Raw genomic sequence first — 22,507 nt, 5'->3', positions numbered from 1 at the left:
GCTCCCCAGTTCTGTGAACCGCACTGCCACCTCAGCAGTAAGGCAAGCCAGAAACTCAGGCGTCATCCGGAAGACCTTCTCTCCCTGCCCCTCTTCATTCTATCCAGCACCAAGACTAACCAGAATATGCTGATCGTGGCCAAATCCTGTCCAACACGACAACAAAAGCTACTTAACTGGTCTCCCTGTCTGCAAATGTTCCTCTAATGATATCTCCATAGAGCAGCCAGAGTCTCAGACTACAGCAACACACTAGGTCAGGTCCCAACCCTGCCTCCCTTGCTCTCAGGATGTACGCAGGACTCAGCCCTGGCCTCCAAAGCTCTGCACAGCCAGCACTGCCTGCCTCTCTGGTCTCACCTCACCTTCTTTTGCATAGGCTGTTCCCTCTGCCCAGAATGCTTTCCCCCAATTCTCTGTCCAGTTAACTCCTTCCCCTTCTTTACAACTTGGTTCAAGAGTCACCTCCTCAGGGAAGCCTCCTGGAGCCAGCCTAGGGCAAGTCCCCCTGTTGTACACCTTCCAGCACTTAATACCTTTCCTTTAGAGTGCAATCAGTGTTGGAAATTGTACACTTACGTGTGATTATCTGATTAACGTCTTTCTCTCCTACTACCATACCAGCTCCATGAGAACAGGGATTCTGCCTATTTTAATTCATTCACCAAGTATCCACAGTGCTAGGCACACTGCCAGGCACATAACAGGTGCTAAATCAGAGCATGCGGAATGAATGCTTATCACATTTGGGAGTTGACGTCTGCCTATAAACTTGCTCATGTCTTTCCTACGCTCAACCTCCCCACCCCTATCCCTCACATCTCCAAGTCTTCCTTCCAGACTCCTCAAAGGACTCTCAGTGACGGATTCACCTCCTCCTCACATCTCGACATTATTTCAGCTCATGCCCCATCACTCCCCGAAACTGCTCTTATTAAGGTCACCAAAGGCTTACTAATCATCAAAGATAAGAGAAAATTCTGTCTTTATCTTATTGGAATTCTCTGCTGCATTTGACAGTGTTGATTACTTTCTCCTTGAAACTCTGCACTACCTTGGTTGCCATGGCAACCCACCCTCCTAGTTGTTTGTCGCATCTCTCAGGCTCTTCCTTCTCTTTCTCTTTCGTCGCCTGCCCACACCTTGATTGGCTCCTCAAATGTCACTGTAACTCATGATTTTGCCCTGGCCCTCTCACTCATTCTCAGGGTTCCCATTACTCTCTGAGTGGCCATGGCCCTGGGCCAGTACTTCCAATCGAATCTCTTCCTGAGCCGGGTGCTGGACCCAAGTGGCTGCTGGGCTCCAGCTGGCTGTGACTCTGACCCCTTGGCTATACCTGAGTCTGCTGTCTTGCCCCTCAAACTGGCTCCCCATGCTGAGTTCCCCATCCCAGGGGCCTTCCCACCATCCACCCAGGGCCCCACACAAGAAACACGGGAGTCACCCTTGTCATTACCCTCTCTCTCACCCTAATAGCTAATCATTTACCAGTTATTTCTGGGTTTTACCTACTACAAGTTTCTGATCTATTTCTCTCCATCTCCACTGGTCTAGTTCAGGCCTCTCTCTTTCTTATCTGGACCATGGCCTCCTAACAGGTCTCCCAGCCTCTGGACTGGTTACTTCTTATAATGGATGCACTTGGGGTTTGGGCTTTCTAGCATCCTTATTCCTCCCTAATGTCCCTTGTTACATTTAGGGAAATTTCCTATTCCCTATTTTATGTAGCTATGGTGGGACCTGGGCTGCTCTCTCACACAGAAGCCCCAGAGGCCCCTCCTCCAGGTCCTGCTTCTCACCATCCCAGTCTTGTTAGGGGGTGGCATGAGGCCCAAGCTCAACCAGTTAAGACCAAGGCTCTCTCTTGACTTCGCCCTCTGTCCCAATATTGAAGAGACAGTTAGAATTATTCGATGTCTAGAAGACGCCACCAGGTAATGGTGGTTAAAACCCTGAACGTAGCCTTCAAGACCGTGGCCCAGTCCCTACCCACTTCACTGCCCATCATTCTCTCCCTCTATCCTACCTCCCTGGGTTGCAGTTTCCTAACCTGTGAAATGGGGCTAATGGCGGCCGTCTGCCTCACTGTGGGTGGCAGGATGGGGTTGCGATGACCAGATGAGACAATGGTCATGACCCCACCATGTTCAACTATAAAGAGCTGTGCACACACTGGAGTACGGAGTGCATTTCCTGAGACCCAGACAGCCTCAACTTTGACTTTTATTTCCTTGTTCCTTGATTCCCTGGGAATTGTCACAAAATCTTTGTGATAAAAAATTTCTGAACCTCCATTTCAGACATTTGATTTCAAGCAGAGAATAATTATTCTGCCTCTACCTAGCTCGATGCCTGTTGCTAGGTGCTAAAAGTTACAAAAAACGAGTAAGACACGGCCCCAGACACGAGGCAGGAGGAAACCACTGCTAATTAGAGCTGTAGTCAGTACCCAGAGGGCAGAGAGAAAGCCTCCAGAAGAACATGGAGATCAGGTTACCCGGAAGAATGTACATGATTTAATTTTGTCCCTTTCCACCAACACAACTAATCCCTCCACCTCTACACTTAATCCCACCACTCTCGGGCCCCTTCCACTACCTGTCCCTGCTCCTCAAACTCGGGCTGGCACAGCCCTGCTCCCTCCAAACATCAGCGTGTAAGAATCAGTGCCTTCCTGGACCCTGCTGTCCCCCCAGCTCCCTCTTTTCCCTCCTGCTTTCTTAGCCAGACTCCAGATCATCCCCCACCGAGTTGGGCTTCTGCCCCCTCCTCCAAGTTGCTGTGGCAAAGGTCCCCAAAGACCAGGTCCTAGGGATGCCCTCACCTCACCTGATTTCTGTGCATCTGGCCCACCAGTGGCCACCCTGACCTCTAGAAACTCTCTCCTCCCTGGGCTTCCAGGTCTCCCACTTTTTCGGTCTTCTCTTCCAGCCCCTGCTGCTCAGTCTCCAGCAGGATCCTCTTCCTGCATCCACCCCTAAAACGTCAGTCACAGCTCAGTGTCTGTCCTGCTCCGGGAACACTGCACCTTCTCCTTCAAGCTCATCCCTGGTTCTCCATCTATCCCCCTTGGGAGATGTGCACACTTCCTCTGTGAGCTCCTAACTGGCATATGTACTTTCCTACTTGACAACAGCTCTAGTCAAGGTCGCCAATGGACATTTTACCTCCTTACCACCCTTGTCCTTTCATCTTGCCTCTGATTTATACAGACGGGAGGACTTTAGGTGACAGCCCTTTCAACCTCTCTTCTATCATGTCTATTTTTTTTTCCTCTCAACCCAGCTCAGAAGTTCTCCCTGACCCAAATCGTTACTCTAGCAGTTTCTCCCCAGTATTCCAAACTCTCCAGGACGGGTGGCCATGCTGCCTGCTTTTCCTTCCCCTTTTCTTTTCCTGTCCATGTTGTGGGGACTTCTACCCCATCTCTCACAGGAAGCTGCTCCTGTGAGAATCTAGGGGCCCCCTAATTGCTCCATCCAGTGGGCTCTCAATCATTATCTAACTGGCCTTTCTCTTTTGTCTGCTGATTATTCTCTCTTGAAAACGTTCCACATCCCTGGGTTTCCACGCCAACACAGGCTCCAGGTACTTTTTCCATCTCTTTTATTTATTTATTTTTTTGTGAGGAAGATCAGCCCTGAGCTAACATCCATGCTAATCTTCCTCTTTTTGCTAAGGAAGACCAGCTCTGAGCTAACATCTATTGCCAATCCTCCTCCTTTTTTCCCCCAAAGCCCCAGTAGATAGTTGTATGTCATGGTTGCACATCCTGCTAGTTGCTGTATGTGGGACGCCGCCTCAGCATGGCCGGTGAAGCGGTGCATTGGTGCGCGCCTGGGATCCAAACCCGGGCCGCCAGCAGCGGAGTGTGCGCACTTAACCGCTAAGCCACGGGGCCGGCCCTTCCATCTCTTTCTGACTTCTTTTTTGCCTTTGTGGGCTCCCCTTTCTCTCTGTCCATCCCGTAAATGAGGGAGAGCTTCTCTGTCTGGACCCCCTTTCTCTTCTCAGCTGCCACATTCTCCTAGGGTCAGCTCCTGGAAGCCCATGGCTACAATAGTCATCAGTCACAACCCAAATCTTTTGTTCAAATCTCCTGCTGGATCCAAACCCTTTACCTAGCTCTTTTCAAGCCACCTCCATCTGGATGTCTACCTTTCACTTAGCTTGCTCGAAATTGAGCTCAATAATCCTCCTTTAACTCTCCAAGCCTGCTCTTTCTCCTGGGTATTCCCCCATTCCCTCAGTCACCCAAGACAGAACCAGGGAAGGCATCCTTGACCCTCTTTCTTTAACCCCAGCAACCAGTCAGTGAGCAGGTTCTCCTAATTTTACCTCCTGGATCTGACCACTCCTCTCCATCCTCTTGGCCCCCACCCTAATTCAGGGCTTGCCCTCTCTACCTGGACCAAGCAATCACCTCCTCATTGGCCTTTGCACCCCCAAATGTCTCTAAGTAACCCAAGTAATCATCCTAAAACAGAAATCATACTATGGCACCTGCCTGCTCAAAATGCTTCAGTGGCTCCCTGCTGTCAAGAGGAAAAAGACCAAACTCTTCAATCAGACAGACATGGCACCGCGTGATCTGGTCCCACCTTCTCCATCCCGCCTCTTATCTCATGCTTTGGCAGCCCTGAACTGTCTAAGAGTTCATTCATGATGCTTCTCACTTCTGTCTCTGCCCTCTACCTGAATAACTCCTACTCATCCAGGCCCCTCTTCTAGGAACCTCCCCAGATACTCCCATAAAGCTTCACACTTGCACCACCCATCCCAGCTGCTCTATGCTTTGCCCACGTCCCAAGTGGATCTCCGACCTTCTTACCACATATCATTTTAGTATTTGTTCGGTTGTCTGTCTCACCTCTTTGACGGTATGCCCAAGAGCAGACAACATATCTTACTTATCTTCATATTTTAACACTTAGCACTGTGCCTGACACAAAGTAGACACTCAATAAATGTTGTATAAATAGGCCATTTGCCTTTTCTTGAAACTTTCATCTCTCTCCTTCTCTTTGACTACCATATTACTGTATTTTCCAAAAAGTTTACACCAATTCATATTCTCCTTAGCACTGAATAATAGTGCCTGTTCCATGATATCCTCATCAGCATTGGGTATTCCTAAACTTCTTTCTAATTTGTTGGTGAAAACTTGTATTTCCTTATCGTTTTTATTGTTGATCTTTGGTTATTAGTGAAATTGAATATTTTTCCAAAAAAATTTTTTTAGTCAATTCTATTTACTCTTCTGTAAACTGTTTTTAAGTGAATTACATACTTATCTGTTGCCTTTTTACTGTTGTTTTGCACATGTTCTTTTTACACATTATGGATCTGCAAATCTCTACTTTCTAGTTCTGTTTGTGGTATTATTTGACTTCGGAAATATTTAGTTTTGATGTATTCAAATTGGTTGGTCTTTGCCTTCTTAATGTCATTTTTGTCATTGCTTTTTAGCTTAGTGGGGCTCCTTCATTCAGACACTTGTTAAATACCCAATTCCTTTTCTCCCTGGTTTTCAATGGGCTTTTATCTCCTTTTTGACCTTTTAAAATAGTTTTTTAATTTGGGTGTGTGCTCTGAGGTGAGGTTGAAAATGGATTATTGTTTTTCTTTCAACAGTCAGAGCCCCAGTTTTGGACAAGCTTTCTCCTTGTGGCTCTGACTCTGAACTAAGCTATTCCTGGCTGATTAATCAGGGCCACAACCTTCTCAGAGAACATGCCACCTGGACAGAGAACTGGAAGGCTATGGGAAGGTATGATTCCAGGCACGGTGACAATGAAATACAGTGAGGCACTTAAGGGGTAGAAGCAGAAAGACTTTCTGGAAGCTGTGCCAAGACAGTGTGGAAAGATGGTTCACCTACTTTCCAGTATGAATGGCTGAATCTAGTTGGCACCCACCACGGTCCTGGAGGCTTCTGACTCTGCAAGGAAAGGTTACTCAGGGACCAAAAGAGAGGGAGAGCCCAACCCCACCCCTCACCTGCATCAACCTACCTGCATAGACTCTGCCAGGACATTTCACCATCAGCAGAAAAATCACTCAGCTAGTTCTTGCCAAGTTCATCTTCCGGGGGCTACAGCCATCACCACGATTCCTCCATGGTCCAAGATGTGGACTGACCCAGATACTGGGGTCACCATGCCCATGTCCAATTACTGCTCTAGGCACTAGGACATCTGAGGGTGATGCTAGAGCTAGAAAGGAACCTGAAGATTATCTAGTCTAATGGCCTTATTTTACAGATGGGGAAACTGAGGTCCGGTGAGGGGAGATGACTCACAGCCACCTTTTGCCATAGAGAGGATGCCAGGCTGTGGAGCCTTTTATGAGGTTCTTCTCACACATTTGTGTTCAAAATATTAGTTTGGAAGCTGGAAAATAATGTCATTTCAGAATTGCCAAGAGAAGACTTGGGAGGCAAACTGAATTCCTTCCCTTCTAGGAAAGACCAGGCCACCTAATTCCTTAGAGAGTCTAGAGATTGACTAATTGAGCCATCCACCCATCTACCCGCCTGGCCAGCCAATCAGCAGGCTCTATGCCAGGCCTGGTCAGGCACGTACTGTGCCTGGTCAAGGGACAAACACCAAGCTCCTATCTTCCTGGGTTGTGCAGGGCCTTGATGGCCAAGCTAAGGAGTTAGGACCACAGCCAACAGGGATCCACTAAAGGGCTATGTTTGTCTTCCTCTCTCACAGACCCTTCCAATTCTGCCTTGACTCTAAGCTAGGATTCTTGACAGTTCTGTATCCAAGAGATTTAAAGTTTATTCTTTAATGCAAAAAATCCTTTCATTGAACACTGCTTGTTTTAACACACTTTCTTTCGACCAATGCTCCTTGGCATACACATGGGGAAACAGGCCTGGAGAAGAAGAGTGAACAGAGGAGAGCAAGTTCCTGTGGGAAATGGGTGGAGATCAGGTCCGGGGCCTCAGCTCCCTGCCCACCCGCTGGAGGGCTGCCACTACCAGTATGGGGCGGGGAACTGGCAGAGGGGTTAGCTTTAGAAGAGGTGTGCTGTCCAAGTGCAGACTCTTCACAAGCTGCTCAGGAAAAGAGGTGAGAGGCCAGAACCACTGAAAGGATGAGTCTTTGGAGAAGGGTCATAGTGAACCCATATCTGACACAGCACTCTCAAACATATCCCTGCACTGTTTCCTTATGAGGAGGAGGCTGGACAAGCAGGCATTTCTCTCCAAGAGACAGAAAAATCCATGGAGGGTCCTGGGCAAGCTGGTGGCCAAGCAGGCACTCAAAGCCGGGATTCTGGCCTCTCAGGAAAGACCTACACCTTAGTCTTACTCTCCCTTTTAGGATATTGTCATTTTAGGGCTTGTAAAAAAAATAATTAAGGGAATTCAAGATAAGGTGCTGACATATAGGCTCCCAAATGATCTCTCTCTCCTTAACCCCACTACAGCCCTGACAACAGGGCATTGTAATTATCTGCCTACAGCACTGCCTCAGTGCCCTCTCCTGCAGAGCTGAGCTCCTCAGGGAGGGCGTGGCCTTATTCTGCATCAGGTTCTCAGAGCTTGAAACAGGGCCTGGCAAATGTTCCTTGCATGAATGTATGAGCGGGAGAGTTTGATGATCAGATTGCATCCCCAAGAGGCTGGAGCCTACTAGGGGTCAGTGATGTAGGGCCACAGAAGAGAAGAAATAACATCTGTGAAGCCTTCACCTTGAGACAGGCTACAGTGGACGTTAAGATCTCCATTTTACAGGTGAGGAAACTGAGCCTCAGGGAGGCACAGTGACAAAGGTGGGGGCATAAGGCCTGGGGCTCCCTGAAGCCTTACCTCTCAAAGTTCGTTGGTCCTAAACTGTTCTCCAAGTCTACCGCCACCCACCGTTTGAAGCCCTTTCCTAACATCCCAGAGGGAGACCAAGGGTTTCTGTCTGAAGGCTTCAGCTGCTGCTGAGCCAGCTTCCCTCCTCTACCTTGAGCCCACTCTAATCGAAGTTGTTCTTAAGATACGGAATTCTCCCCCTGAAGCCTGGCAGACCACATTCTGCCCCGCTTTTGGTCTTCAGGAAGACATTGGGGAGAGAGGGTGCCAGGTTGACGGTGGACAAGTTGCTCTTAGGATCACCTTCTATCCCTCGCTGAGGAGAAGACTTCTTAGTTCTCCCCTCTTTTCAGAGCAGTGACCCTTCCACCCATGATGGGGGGTGAGGGGGTGAACTCTGCATTGGGTGCCAGGAGACTGGGTTCCGGCTCTGCCAGCTGACTGGATACAGGTGACAACTCTTCTCTGTCCTCCTCTCTCTCCAGCCTACTCTTTCTCCTGTCTCGCCCCCCTCACCCACCATGGCTCCTTATAGCCACTTCTCCCCATTCCCAATGGTCTGGACAGGGAAATGGCTTTCTCGACAGCACTGCTGCTTTCACTGCTAATGTGCTACCTGTCCCCTACTACAAGAATCCCACCCAAAATGCTGTTCTGATTGGGTCACCCACTATTTCCATCAGATCCTTGTTTTGTGAAGGCCCCAGTCAGATGGAAACTGAAGAGTTCTGAGGACTGGGTTTTGGGGCCTGCCACCAGCATGTCAGCGTTAGACCCCCTCAGTATCTCCCAATACAGTCCTCTAGCTTTAAACAGACTGACTCTATCCCAAAAAGCCTTTTTAGGTTCTGATGCTAGGGCAGCCAGATACTGGTGGTCCTTCATTTTACTTTTAGCCCAAACTCTTTAACTGTAAGCACAGAGATGCTTGATCAGATGGTGAGAAACAACATCTCATTTATTATTTCATTGCTCAAACTTTTATACTTGTCCTCAGGTTTCTACCTAAACATCCATCTTCCCTAGCCTACATCAGATCCCCTCTTAGACTCTCTCTTATAGCACCTGCCACAATCCATAGTTATATACATATCTGCCCAATGTCATCCCCTTTCCCATTAGCCTGACGACTCCCTGATGGCAGGGACTGTCCACCTTGCCCACCGTTTGGTCCCAAGGCCTAGTCCTGCACGGGATGGTGACAAGTACCCATTGATTGAATAATAATGCTGGCCCCTTGGAGGTGGGAGGAGCCCAGTCTCTACAAAAGAGGAAGTCTGCCTAACACCAGCACTAGCACTCAACAGAGGGCTGAGCGAAGTGCTCTAGGCAAGCGGATCTCCAGGGAGAGGGAAGAAGTCCAGGGAGGCTTCCTGACTGACAGAGGTGTACCTGGGCTTACATGTACACTGACTACTGCAGAAAGCACATGCAGACTGTCCTGCAAAGGCACTACCACCATTCCAGAGCTCAGTCACCTTCCTCAAGTGCATCCAGAAGGACCCTAAGATCCTAGGAGAAAGGATTTCCAGTATATTAGGGCTAGGAAGACTATGTTTGCTCCAAAGACCACCTTTTACCTATAAGGACACTGAGGCCAAGAGCAGGGCACAGACTTAGGCCTCACGGGGTCTTGTGGTTACCAGGTACCACGTGAGCAACCATTTCACACCAGGAGCCACAGCGACCTGCAGAACTGCAGAGCGTGGTTCTCTAAGGCCTGGTGCCCCTGCCCTTTTCCAGAAGAGGCATCTACTCTTCCCCTTCCTGAAAGGTGTTGCAAGAAGGCGGCAAGGTGCTGCCAGGGTGGCCTTTGCAAGGCGGAAGGCACTGTTGGGCAGACAGAAAGCTGATGTGGCAATCACCTTGGGAGGGGGTAGGCTGCAGGCTCCCCACTGTAAAGGGCCACAGATCTTTCAGAGGGAGGCCTGTCTGTGACTCTTAAAGGGGATTGACATAAGAGAGCAAGCTGCTTTCTGAGGGAGAGCAAAATAAGCAATAATCTTGGCTTCATTTATCACCCAGGTGCCTCCACAAGAGAGTGGAGCCACAAAAGCCTTTTTTGTTTGTTTGTTTTGTTTTTGGAATTTGCAACTATTTTCTTAAGTCTTCCCACTAGGCTAGAACAATGCACTCCCGGAGAGTCAGGCCTGGGTCTTGGCCCTGAAATCCCCAGCAAGCCTAGTACAGGGGCTCGATGTTTGCTGAACAAACCATCCTTTCCATGTGTATGACTCCTCAGCTTGTCAAGACTTTGCTGAACCGTGAAATACATTCAGAAACCCAGAAAAGAATTCAGAAATAAAAGCACAAAAGAATCAGATAGGAAAAATACTCAGCAGATATAATCAATAGACGTTTGGTTCTTTGAAAATACCTTTAAAATGTACAAACCTTTGGCAAGTTTTGATCAAGAAAAGAGAAAGCACTGATAAGCAACGCTAGGAATGAAAAAAGGGATAAACTGATGATGGGGAGATTTTAAAGGGCAGGAGAAAACTACACAAAACTTTATAGCAATCAATTAAAAATCTAGGTAAAACAGGTAACCTTCTACGAAATTACCAAATCCCTTTCACAACTGTTATCTCAATAAACCCTCACAATAGCCCTGTGCCTTGGACAGGCAGTGCTTTCTAGAAGCACTGTTATGCTTTCTAGAAGGAGGAGAGATTGAGAGGTGGACACCCAGCACAGGGCCCTGACAAGCTACCCTGCTTTGTCTCAAATGTCACAGGCACGGGAGCACGTGCACATCGACGACACGGAACTCCACCACTCTCGCGCTTCCAGCCATCGCCTTAAGCCCCCTGGTTGGACAGCCTGCCTTATTTACTTTTCCACTTGAAATGCCTTAAGGGGTTTCACTTTATTTTTACTTCAAAAGCAGCACCGTAAAAATCCTTGATGATTAGAGTTCCAGCTGTCTTAAGTTGTTTGTCAAGGGATCGGTTACTCAAATCTCCTATGGAGGAAAACAGTTTCAGGCGAGAAGCCATGGGAGCTGAGAAAGGCAAATGTCTCATCTCTGAAAACTTTCAGACTCCCTCCTGTTCACCGCCTGGCCTGCCCCCTGCTCCCCTTCCACCAACCCCACCATCTGCTCTCCAGAGAGCAGATCAAATTTTCGGGCTAAGGTACTCTGGCGCCAAGGACTCAGCCCCTCCATACCACTCCCTGCCCCCCACCAACTCAGAAATCCAACACCATGACCCAAATGGACTGCAGCCACATAAAACCACAAAGTAAAGTTTATAAAGCTTTATTAAACATTTCAAACAGCTGTGCAACGAACACACCAGAAATAAAAGCTCCAGAATAGCAGTCCAAATGTTCCACAAGTGTGGCCTCGCGGTCCCATTCCCTAGATGGACTGCCTCCAGTTCTGTCCTCTGCCTGGCCCACTTCCCTCCCCCCCTCAGCCAAGAGAAAGGTGGATGGTTTAGACTGGAAGGACAACCACACTGATCCCCAGTGGGCAGGGCAGGAGAGAGTCTCATTTGCCAACACTTGTTACTGAAGTGCAGAAAAAGAAAATAGCAAGTGACAGTCACAAAGTCTTCCTGTGTATTCTTCACAATGTACAGTCTATATGCGCAGGACTGAAGAAGCTCCTGGCGCGAGGACGATGGCCACTGCTCCCCTCTGTCTTGTCTGAACCACCTCGGAGTCCAGTGTGCTGGTCACTCTGCAATCCCCACGCTAAATAAAAACTGTAGCGGCACCTACTATAGCTAGCTATTGCTAAACCTCAAAATCAGAACAACGTTCGATGAAGCTTCTTTAAAAGGAATATACACACATATTTGTACACGTACACACACGCACGGCACACCAAAATATATCCAAACATCTATCAAGGGGATCATGGCTGTTATGAAACACAAAAGTACTCTCCCACTTACTCGGCTGGGGACTGCTAGATCTATGTGAACACACCACACCTCAATCCTGCAGAGCATGCACGGGAGACACAACGAGGGCCCCCTCCTCGGGACAGTGGAGAAAGGCAGGAAGAAGGGCAAAGGAAGTGAGGCTAGGCTGGTAAGCATGAGCCCAGACACCCAGGTCAAAGAGCAACATGTATCTGTTACTTCTTTCTTAAAAATGAAGTGGAGAAAATACTGGAGATTTGTGGACAACAAACCGTCAAGACATATTTCTGCCTAGCCTGCTGACCAGGGAAAGGACAATGAAAAAGCGAGGCTCTCGGGCGTCAGCAATCTCTTTAAATTCGAGATAAGTGCAAAAATGAGCCCTGTCTTGGACAGGTGCTCCCCTAAAAAGGAAAGGGGTAGAAAAGAACTAAAGGGAAACCAGGAGAGAGACTAAGGAGACGGTAGCATTCTGGGAAGGGAACAGACTCTGTCAAGGAGGGGTCATAGAGGTGACAATGAGACTGGCGTTTTATCTGCCCAGGTCATAGCCGGCCGGTTGACCGGGATGGGCACAGACTCCTCGCAGAAATGAGGCGAGGGGGGTGGCCATCCTGCCAGCTGGGGACCAAGATGGGGACAGAACAGACACAACCACAAGACCATCCACGACTACAGGACTCTACAATAAAAGCACCGGTCAGTGCCATTATTCACATTATAAGGATAAAACATCACAGGCCAAAAAGGCGCCGTCAGGAATGTGGCACCCGCGGGGCTGCGGGATTTGAAACTCCAATGCTTTATGACCTATGTCAATGCCTCCCCTCCCGTCTTCTGCTTCCTTGGAAAGCTAACTGGGCGGGCTGTTAGGTGCCCACAACGCCGGGGTCGTGCGCCGATTCCGGAAGCGGGGAATCAGAGCAGTGGTACAGGAAACAGTTTCCCCAGCAGCTATAGCAGATGAGGAACAGGGCTGCTAGGAAAACCAAGGCACAAATTGTGCAAGGCTTCCGCTCCAGGAGGAAGCTGAGCAGGTAGAAGCCCATGAACATGGAGTGGCTGAACCACAGGGCAGGGTTGAGGGGCTTGGGGATGAGGAGGACGGGCAGCAGCCACTGGAGGCAATACATGATCTCTGCCGGGCAGGGCCTTCGCCAAGGCCGCCGGGCACCGCTGCAGGAACCGACCTAATGGGAGCCAGCGGGCGCGGGCGGCTGCCCTCCGCTTTCTTCAGCCCTCACTCTCCAGGAGCTGAGCCGCTGTGCTCTCTGGCTGTCAGCCCGGGATCACCAAGGCAGCAGGGATCCTGAAGAGAAAAGTCAACACAACAGACAAACAGACAAAAAACAGACAGACAGACAAAAAAAAAAAAAAAAACAGGAACAGAATGTATACTTATTTGGGAAAATGGATCATGGTTAACAACAGCAAATGTGAATGCCCTTTCCTCCCTGCCCACCCATGGAAGTCTACTCCTCTCCAAGTCACCATTTCGGGAAGCCTCCTGGGGTGTCTCCCCCGGCTTCTCAGGGGCTCGGAGAGGGCTCTTCCGGCAGGTCCGGCACAGTGGACTGGCTTTGCCTGGGCCCTGCCCAGCAGAGATCATGTATCGCCTCCTGGGGCTGCGGCCCGTCCTCAAGGGGCCCAGACCTCACAACACCGCCCTGTGGTTGCCACCGGATGGCCATGGGCTCCGGGCTGTGCCCCCATGGAGTAAGGACAGGGGTCTGTGGCTAGTGTCTCCCACAGCAGGTGCTCAGTGGAGAGTTAAAACAGCGGTGCACTGCCTGCCGGAGATCTCAGGCAATGGATCTTTGCAAGCCCCTGGAAGCTGCAGCGGCAGCACCCCAAATATTTTGTTTTAAGATGGCAGCCTGAGATGAGCTTGCCTTTTTCAAATAGCCCAGCATCATTTTGCCAAAACCAGCCAACTTCTTCGAAAGACGACGTAGAAAAGAACAAAATCAGCATGGGACTTCATCCACACTGACCTCGCTTGGATCACTTACACCTCCATCTGCTGCTGGCACTGTATAGAACCTGACCTCGATGAGCTTTCAATCAACATTAATTTTCTATCCACACATAGGGGCAAACTCCAGTTGGCCCCTGTGCCAGGCAGCTTGCTGGAGGGAGATGCTCTTGAGCGGCGGGCCACCGGCGCAGCGAGGCTGCGCTCGCAAACCGCCTTCCGGTGTTCCCGCCGCGCCTGGCAACAGCTGTGGCAGCCACAACCCTCTGGTGGCAGTAGTAGCAAAACCCCGCTCCCAACTCCAGCCACCCGGCGCACGGGTACATGAAGATCCCCGCTGGCTGAGGAAGACCTACCAGGGCCTGGGGGGAGGGGAGCAGAAAACAGAGGTTGAAATGACCTGTCCAGCAGAAAACAATCCCAGAGCACATTCCAACCACTTCTCGGGAGAGCTCATCCCATCCCTTCCGCGCATACAAAGGTGCCAATCCCGCCCGCATCCCTCCCACAGTGTAGACACCGATTACCACCGCTTTTGCGCCTAGAGCTCAGCGCCCTGCCTCGGCCCCCTACCATCGCCACCGCCGTAGATCCCGATCTGGCAACTGTAAGAAGCGGGATGCGAGGAATCAGGGAAAGGTTACGCGTTCAGAGACTCTGTGAAGCAGAGGACCTGGGCTACAACGCATCGAATATTAGAAAAAGAATGCTGACCAGGGGCTTGTGAAGCCAAAGGTCCTGGAAGGGGCACCTTTTTTCGCTCTGCGGGGCAGATGATCCCTCTCTAAATCAGGTTTTCCATCCATGCCCAAGGTGGGTTCTGGCGCGGCACTGGATACTGGGCTTGAATTTGCCGGCCAGGGCTTGGAGAGAGGAGTTCCGCACCATGAGGCGCACACCCCCTACCCTCGCCCTATGTGCTACTCATAGTTGCGGTTCCCCTCCATTTTACACTAAAATTCAAAACCGGGCACGGTGGAATCTTCTGGAAAGGGGCTAAGATGGAACTCAGGAGGCGGGGGTCGGTGTGGAAAGAGCAGATGGATTATTTTTTCCTCTCCTGGCGAATGAGAAGCGCCCCCCGGCCACCCCTCCTCATGGACCCCCCCCCAAGCGCACATGCGCACTCGGATGGCGGGCGGATACTTAAGGGGCGGCCACCGCGGCTGCGGCAGTGCGCCCAACAGCGGACTCCGAGAGACCAGCGGAGCTCGGCTAACCGGCGGCCTTCGGCAGCACTCGCTCTCAACCACCCACCCACCACTCTCGGAACCATGGCGGCAGTGGCGGCAGCCTCCGCGGAACTGCTCATCATCGGCTGGTACATTTTCCGCGTGCTGCTGCAGGTAAGCGTGCCCGGGTTCCGGGTGGGAGTGGGGTCCCGATGCACGCCCCTTGAACCGGCAAGTTCGCGTCGCAATTGCCGCCTCCCGGACCCGTCCTATCCTGATTGCCGCAATCCCTGCCTGGCCGAGTGCCGCGGCCGGCACCGCGCGCCTCCGCCAGTTCCCTGCGCCCTCCTCCTCGCGCAGACCCTTCCCAGTGCGCCCGCGCCCGGCCGGGAACAAAGAGTTGGGGCGCGGCGGGCGCCAGCCGCGGACAATCACCGAGGCTCTTAGCGACCAATGCGGTAAGAAAAACCCGCTACACTCACACTCGATCCCAGGAGGGAGGCGGGGCACTTCTGTTTTACGAAAAGAGACTTTACAGCTCGCATAGCGAAAATTTTCCACCTTAAAAAATTGCGCATTGCAGGGCAATTTTCTTTAAAAAATATATAAATTTCGGGGATAGGACGAAAATTAAGTTAGAAGGCACTTCTGAGAAAAAAATAAAAAGCACTTTGCAAAAAAACCCCACAACTAATTAGAGAAAAAGTAATTCACGGGAAAAAATGAATTAGAGAAAATGCGCATTGCAGGAAAAATAAATTAGACAAAAGCACTTGGCAGAAAAAAATGCATTAGATAAAAAGCGCATTGCAGAAAAAAAAATTAGACAAAGGCGCTAAAAGAAAAAATGAATCAGATAAAAGCGCTTTGAAGAAAACAATTAGAGGAAAAGGCTCTTTGCAGGAAAAACGGAACAGAAAAAATCACTTCCAAAAAAGGACAATTCACTTTATTTAAAAAAATCAAATAAAGGCAAAGCGCTTTGTGTAAAAAGAAATATATCAGAAGAAACTGCTTTGCCCACAAAATCATTTACCCTAAAAGCACCCCTCGCAGGGAGAATTCTCTTAAAGGAATCCTTTGCCAAAGGAATCGCATATTTCCTTCAAGGTGTTCCTGGAATGCTGCATTTACTGGGTAGGATTCGCTTTTCGAAATCCTCCAGGGACACAGCCCATTGCGAGAAGTGAGGTATACCTAAGTTGTGGTTCCAATCAGCTTGCCGCCATGCAGCCTTCAGCACAGCTGGAAAAGCTCCAGCTGCCCTGACTCGTGGACAAGCTGCGCCCGCGCCCGCCTCTCCTGGTCGGACAGGCGGGCGGGGCGGGGGAGGGGGCGGGGGCGGGCACGGCTGCACCGCTGACAGGCTGCGGGTGCCCCCCTCTCAGGGCAGGTCCTGGGTCTCTCTCCGCAGGTGTTTAGGTACTCCCTGCAGAAGCTGGCGTACACCGTGTCGAGGACCGGGCGGCAGGTGTTGGGAGAGCGCCGGCAGCGAGCCCCCAACTGAGGCCCCAGCCCCTAGCCCTGGGCGGCCGTATCACCAGGTGCTCCTGTGCATCTCCGCCAGCATGGGAGCCAGTGCCGCGCAGGAATGGGGGGTCCCCTGTGCTCTCTCACCAGAGGAGCACTTGCCAAGGTCAGTGAGGGGCCGGTAGGCCCCCGGAGAAGCAGCACCGACAATGACAACAATACCAGATCCTTTCCAAACCCCTTGCACCCTTCCCACTGCCGGGCAGGGTAGAGGGAGGAGGGGGGATTGGGGGAGCAGACCCCTGAGATCTGGGCATAGGCAATGCATTCTGATCTGGACCAAGTCGGGACAGCGCCATCCCAGCCCCGCAACCACGGCCATGCCAGCAGGCCCCACCACGGAGATCCAGACAGCCACACCAGCCAGCAGAATGGATGTTCCAACATCACCAAAGCCCTGAATCTCGGTGCAGCAGACAAGGCGCCAACTGCGTGCCAGTGTGGCGGGACTGGAGGGCAAGGGTGAGGGAGGAGGAGGGTTAAGAAATAGAGTGGGCCCTCTCACTGTCCCTTGCCTACGGCACGTGCATTCCAGCCTTGCTGCCTTTGCTCCCTCGATTCTCCGTTCCCCCTCACTGCCTCCCAAGCCCACCCCACCCAAAAGAAATGTGTCACTTGATTTGGACCTATACAACCAGTAAACAAATCCCATCTTTACTAAAACATCTTCTCCGAGCCCCCAGCCCCTCACTGATCTTGCTTTTCCCTGGTCTCACGCAGTTGTGGTCAATATTGTGGTAATTGCTAATTGTACTGATTGTATAAGTGTGCATTAGTTGTATCTCCCCAGCTAGATTGTAAGCTCCTGGAGGACAGGGACCACCTCTACAAAAAATAAAAAACCAGTACCTCCCCCGTCTCGCACAGTGTCCTAGGACCCTGCGGGTCGGTGGAGGCGCACCAAAAAGTTGTCTTGTGATTTCTTTTGTGGCTTCGACACATACTTCTAAGACTGGGCTGATGCACCCGTTGTGGAGTGGGCACACTACTTGGGGGGGGGGGAGGGAAGGAGGGAGGCAACAAAATAGGAATAAACTGAGACCCTCTCACAAACCCAGTTCCATCTCAACTTAACCCTGTCCTGAGATAAAGGACCACTTGCCCCTCTGCAAAGAGAAAGGCGGACATCTTCACTTGTAGTCTGGGAATAAGGGACCACTTACCCCCCAGACGGGTAGGTGCCTTCATTTGTCCTGGAATAAGGGGCCTGGGCAGGTAATCACTATGAAAGGTGGGAGTAGCCCTCAAAATGGGATACTAGGGACCTAGGGAGTGATCAGGACTTCAGAACACAAAGTCTTATCTCCATCCAGGAGCCCCCAGGAAATAGCACTGGGCAGGGTGGGCACTGGCTTGGACAATGAGTTTGGGATAAGAGGTGTGGTGTGGCACCTCCCCCACCCAGCTCATACCTCCAGGCCCTATAACCTCTACAAAGGCATCCTACCTGGCCTTGCTACTCTCTCCAGGGTCTCATCCCCCACCCCCAGGAACCTCTCTCCAGCTCACCCTCCCCATTAGTGGATTCTCTGCTTTTCTCAGCGTTAGCCTCCATATTGTTAAGGGTGCTTACCAGGTCCCAGACCCTGGACTCTCCCCTGCCATCATGTCAGGGTGGGCGGCTGGGCTGGCGGCTCAGCTCCCAACTTCTCTCCCCTCTCCCACTCCTCAGTGAGTCAGGGCTCCTTTTACGTGGAGTCAGCTGACTGCCTCACCAAATGGCCCTGCCGCCTGTTCAGCCTCGTCTCTGGCTTTATGTGTCCCTGTCACTACACACCTGTTCCTGGGTCAACACCAAGAGGAGTTGGAGGGCCATAAATCTCTCTTTCTGCCACTTCCTCAAATCCCTTAGTCATGGTTGTCACAAACACTTCTTGAGCAAAACACCTCACCCCCTTGAGCCTGATAACGTTTCCCTACCCTAAGCAAGCCCCTTGCATTTCTCAACCCACCTCATAACACCTCTAGAGGCACTTGTAACTTCAGTTCAGCATCAGAGAATTGGGGGCAGGGCAGGGTGCAGACCTCAGTTCTGGTATTTGCTTTGACGTCAAACAGCCCAGGGAACCTGGCCAGGTGACCTCCTACCCCTCACTTTCAGTTCCCCTCTGTAAAAGGGCTGCTAAGATTCCAGTAAACCCCAATACTAGAAATATTCTCCCATCAAAATGGCAAGCAGGACTCATGGGGCCTGGGGTGGGGATGTGCAATCCAAGACTCCAACTTCCTTAGGCTGGGTGCTTCCAGCTCCTATCATAGCCTGAAGGCGAGGCAGGTCTCCTCTTGCCCCAGGCTGACTCATTGGCAGGCAATGCCCACACCTCCCTTCTGAAGCCCATATCTTGGTAGGCTTCAAGACTGGGAGTATCTGTGGTTTTCTACACTAAACCCACAGAACCATGAACATATGTCAACATGTGTTCTCAATGTAGGCTGTCCCTCCCCTCAGAGCCTTCAAGGGGTGTGCCCACAGCCCCACCACCCCAGATGCTCTAACCTCAGCCCAGTTACAAGGTAGCTAGGTTCAGGGAGACAGGCCGAAGCAGCAGGGAAGGGTCTGGCTACTCGACACAGCAGGCCCCCCTTAGCCTCTTGTGCCCACTTTAAAAGGCAGGAGGCTGCTGGCAGCCCCAGGGCTTTCCAGATGATCTTGGCAAAGCCCATCTGTGGGGCTTCCTTCGTCCATCCATCGTCAGCAGGACTCTGAGCATGGCACAGTGAGACACGATGGACTTCCAGGCAAGGGCTGCCCTGGTGGCCTGCACTCGCATGGGTGGGCTTGAGTGTGCAATGTCCACTCCTCCCTTTCGTCCCCCTCCACCATGTTCTGGCAGCCAATACAACCCACCAGAGAAGACAGAAGCAATGCGTTCACTTTCTATTCCTGTGCGATGCCTAGAAGTCTGGTCCAAACACATCGTGTTTATAAATTTTTTTCCAGAAGCAATAACATTAAACATTTTATTCTGAGACAGCAATGGGAGGAGTTGAAATGACCAGAGTTTTATTGCAAAGACCTTAGTCTACAGGGCAAAATGTTCACAGGCCTCCCCTTTGCCTAAACTGTCTTCACCACTCCCACAAAACTTTGTTCCCACAAGGCCAAGGATAGAACTTTTGAGTTGTGAGGGGATGGGAATAGCTTTGTGGGACTCCAGCAACAGGCAACACTCTTGGGGCTAATGCCCCACAAAGGATGTTAGTTTCCTAGCCTAACCAGTTGAAGTTAGGCCCCCAGGGGGTTTAGGTACCATATCTTTCAGACGTGTAGGATGCTATGTGACACTGTTACCTCGATCTGTGGAGTATTTGGATTGTGACTGAAGGAAGGGGCGGGGGGACAAGTTTCTTGAGCTTCAGCTGCAGGACAGTAACAGCTTACCACACATGGGTTGGAGGAGGGAGCAGGTTTGTTGTGAGCCATTTGCTAGATATCTATTTTCAAGCTTGTATCTATCTACTCAGGAGCCAGCACCCTAGAGATTCTGAATTTGCAGGTTTATCCCCCGAGATTTAAACGCGCACTAGCGCAAGCACACACACAAAACATTAGTCTAACAACAGTCTCTTTTTCCCTGGTGACCTCTGACTTCCTCTATATGCCCCAGAGACATGTCACCATCTTCTCTGGGAATGATCCTGTTCACCACCCCCTCTTCCCCGTCTCCCTCCCGCAGGGCCAATACCCCAGCAGGATCCAGATTCCTGAGCAGTCTTAAAACAGGAAGTCAGAGAGGCAGGCAACACATGGTCATTGGTATATCACACAGTGACAGGCTTGAAATGGAATGCATATGTTTCAAAGATAAGAGATCAACAACAAAAGAGACAGCCAAACCCAGACTTCCAGATTCCTCTTTGTAACAACATATTACAGATAAAAGGTTAAACTGTTTTTGGCAGCAATTCTAACAAGACCAATTTCAGAGATGGAATTGATCTGGTCACTGGAAACCGACCATGACTCCGAATCTTTTAACAAATTTGCTTGACATTAATTAGTCTTTGATTTAAAACAAACAAACAAGATCTAACACTTAGCATTAGCACTTAAGCTTGGAACTTTTGTTTTTTTGGTCCTGGATTTGGTGTTGCCGTCCAGAAGGCTGAGGGGATGGTTGGATCATGTCAGGCAGGGCAAACAGAAGCTGTCCCCAACACACCAGTTCCCTGAAAGGGATAAAACACGATCCGGACCTATAAACAGAAAGACCATTTCTTTCCTAGGACAGGCCCCAGTCTGTCCCAACATTTAGCATGGAAAAGGGACACGGAGGCCTGGAAGGAAATTAAAGAAGGTTTGGAAGGGGGAAGGAAAACGCAACTGTCTCCCATCCCCCATTCTTCTTTCCAGACCATTAGTGTGCCAGGCATTCCGTTCCCTCAGCTGCCCTTGAGAGCCACTCCCCATATACATTGGAGGAAAGGCAACGGGTGTCCACACTTGACGTCAAGTTAGCAAGAGTTAGACGCACCGGCGACTCAAAGCGCAGCGTCAACCTATTACCCCAGACACCAAAGCGAGGGCCCGGGGCGGGAGACCCTTTTCTTCCCTCTCCCGCAGGCCCCTTCCAATTTTGTGCAACTGAAGTGGCGGGGAGAGAGTGACAGGCCCCTCAGAAGCTGGGCCTCCTGCCAGGGGCCCCGGGGCCGAAACGGGGTGGTCGCGCCCCCCAGCCACGCGCTCCCCGGCTCTGCCTACCCCATCCCGGAAGCAGACAGGCGAGCGCTGACCTTGGAGGCCAGAACGAGAACCCAGGAGTCCGGTGACCCGCCCTTGGGCCAAGAAGGGACCCCCGAGGCCCAGGCTGGAGCCAAACAGGGAAATCACGTGACTCCGGACAGGGGTGGCCCGCAGGGTGCGCGGAAGGAAAACCCCAGCGAAGGACCGGGCGACGCCTAAGGTGACCCCGAAGGGACAACATGGCGGCGCGGCCGCACTGAGGGCCTCTCATCCCGCCCCCAGGAGGCCGAGGCCACGGTACCTGCGAGCCCTGCCATGGCGCCGCCGCCACTGTCGCCCTCGCTGCCGCAACCTGCGTCCACCTCAGCTCACCACCGACGCCGCAGGAAGCCGGGAGACGCCCCCTTCGTCTTCTAGTCGAGCCGGCCGAGGACCCCTCCTGGGCTTGGGCTGCCTACAGCAGACGCCTGACCAGACGACCCAAATTGGGGTTGCTCTCGCCCGACACCCCCTCGACATCCGCCACAGATGACCCTTTGAAGACTTTCTACGTACGTGTGCAGAACTCTGGGGGCTCCAAAGTCTTCAAGTCCGAAGAATTTTTCATCAGGCGCAGCCTGGGCAGTCCCACATTAAGGGCCCATGGTCCCCTCATGCATATGCAGCAGATTGTGATCTTGACTCATTGAGCGCCCAGGGGGCGTACCTTAGTCTCTGGAGGTGAGCTCGCGTTCCATATGGCCCGCGTGGATGACCCGTGTACTCCCGGAAAACCCTCTCGTGGCTCAAAGTCCGCCCCCTCCCTGGCCCTTTCACCAAGGGGCCAAAGCTCAGGAGCGGAAAGATCCGGGCTCACAACTTAGGACCAGACTTGAGTCAGGACCAGACTCCTCCGTTTGCGCACCCCAATTCCCAGCTTCCTCATGTCTGATGAAATGCCTACTTCACAGGGTTGTTCTGGCGCTCGAATGAGGCAGTGTATTCACTTATTAGCTAATTAAGCACATTCCTTGAACGCTTACTGTGTGTAAGTGCAGTAGTTAAGGCAAGAGGGTAGAGTGGAGGATGACAGGCTCTGTTCTAATCCCAAAGCGCTGCCAGTCTAGTGCGGGAGAGTGGGGGAGGAGAGGAAAGACAGTCATCAAATAATCACTACATATTAATAATTTTAATCAAATCAGTATATAATTATGCATCATGGGAAGTGCTGCAGGGGAAAGTCAAGAGTAGTATGAAAAATTAGTGGAGTCCTAAGTTAGGGTGAGAGGTGAGGGTGGACCCTCCTTGGGAAGCTGGCATTTAGGCTGAGGAACCAAGGACAATTAGGAATTGTGCAGGGCAAGAGTGAGAGGGGAAGTGTTCTAGGCAGAAAGAACCACTTGTCCCAGATGTGGAGGTGGGAAGGGGCAGAGTAAGAGGTGAGCAAGGAGTAGTGCGGGTAGCACCACCTAA

General features: G+C 51.2%; 2 protein-coding genes across 3 annotated transcripts; one reads left to right on the top strand and one right to left on the bottom strand.

Annotated features, from left to right (window-relative positions):
• Positions 1-11,065: 11,065 nt before the first annotated feature.
• On the bottom strand, positions 11,066-21,483 carry BLCAP (BLCAP apoptosis inducing factor). The gene is made up of 2 exons (XM_004430419.3): positions 21,357-21,483; positions 11,066-13,003 (listed from the first exon to the last, which is right to left on the bottom strand). The coding sequence occupies exon 2, from the start codon at positions 12,825-12,827 to the stop codon at positions 12,564-12,566; it is 264 nt and encodes an 87-aa protein (XP_004430476.1). The 5' UTR covers positions 12,828-13,003; positions 21,357-21,483; the 3' UTR covers positions 11,066-12,563.
• NNAT (neuronatin) lies at positions 14,831-17,278 on the top strand. 2 transcript variants are annotated; one of them, XM_004430417.3, is made up of 3 exons: positions 14,835-15,015; positions 15,952-16,032; positions 16,256-17,278. In XM_004430417.3, exons 1-3 carry the CDS (start codon positions 14,944-14,946, stop codon positions 16,346-16,348), a joined length of 246 nt encoding a protein of 81 aa, XP_004430474.1. In that variant the 5' UTR covers positions 14,835-14,943; the 3' UTR covers positions 16,349-17,278. The 2 variants fall into 2 exon arrangements, with proteins under 2 accessions (XP_004430475.1, XP_004430474.1); XM_004430418.3 differs by lacking the exon at positions 15,952-16,032 and having other exon boundaries at positions 14,831-15,015.
• Positions 21,484-22,507: the final 1,024 nt, after the last annotated feature.

The sequence above is a fragment of the Ceratotherium simum genome, chromosome 21 (assembly GCF_057802395.1).
Source record: "Ceratotherium simum simum isolate JZ-2026a chromosome 21, ASM5780239v1, whole genome shotgun sequence".
In the NCBI taxonomy this organism is placed as follows: Eukaryota; Metazoa; Chordata; class Mammalia; order Perissodactyla; family Rhinocerotidae; genus Ceratotherium; species Ceratotherium simum.
Note: the sequence above shows the minus strand (reverse complement) of the source record. Positions and strands in the feature narration are given on the sequence as shown.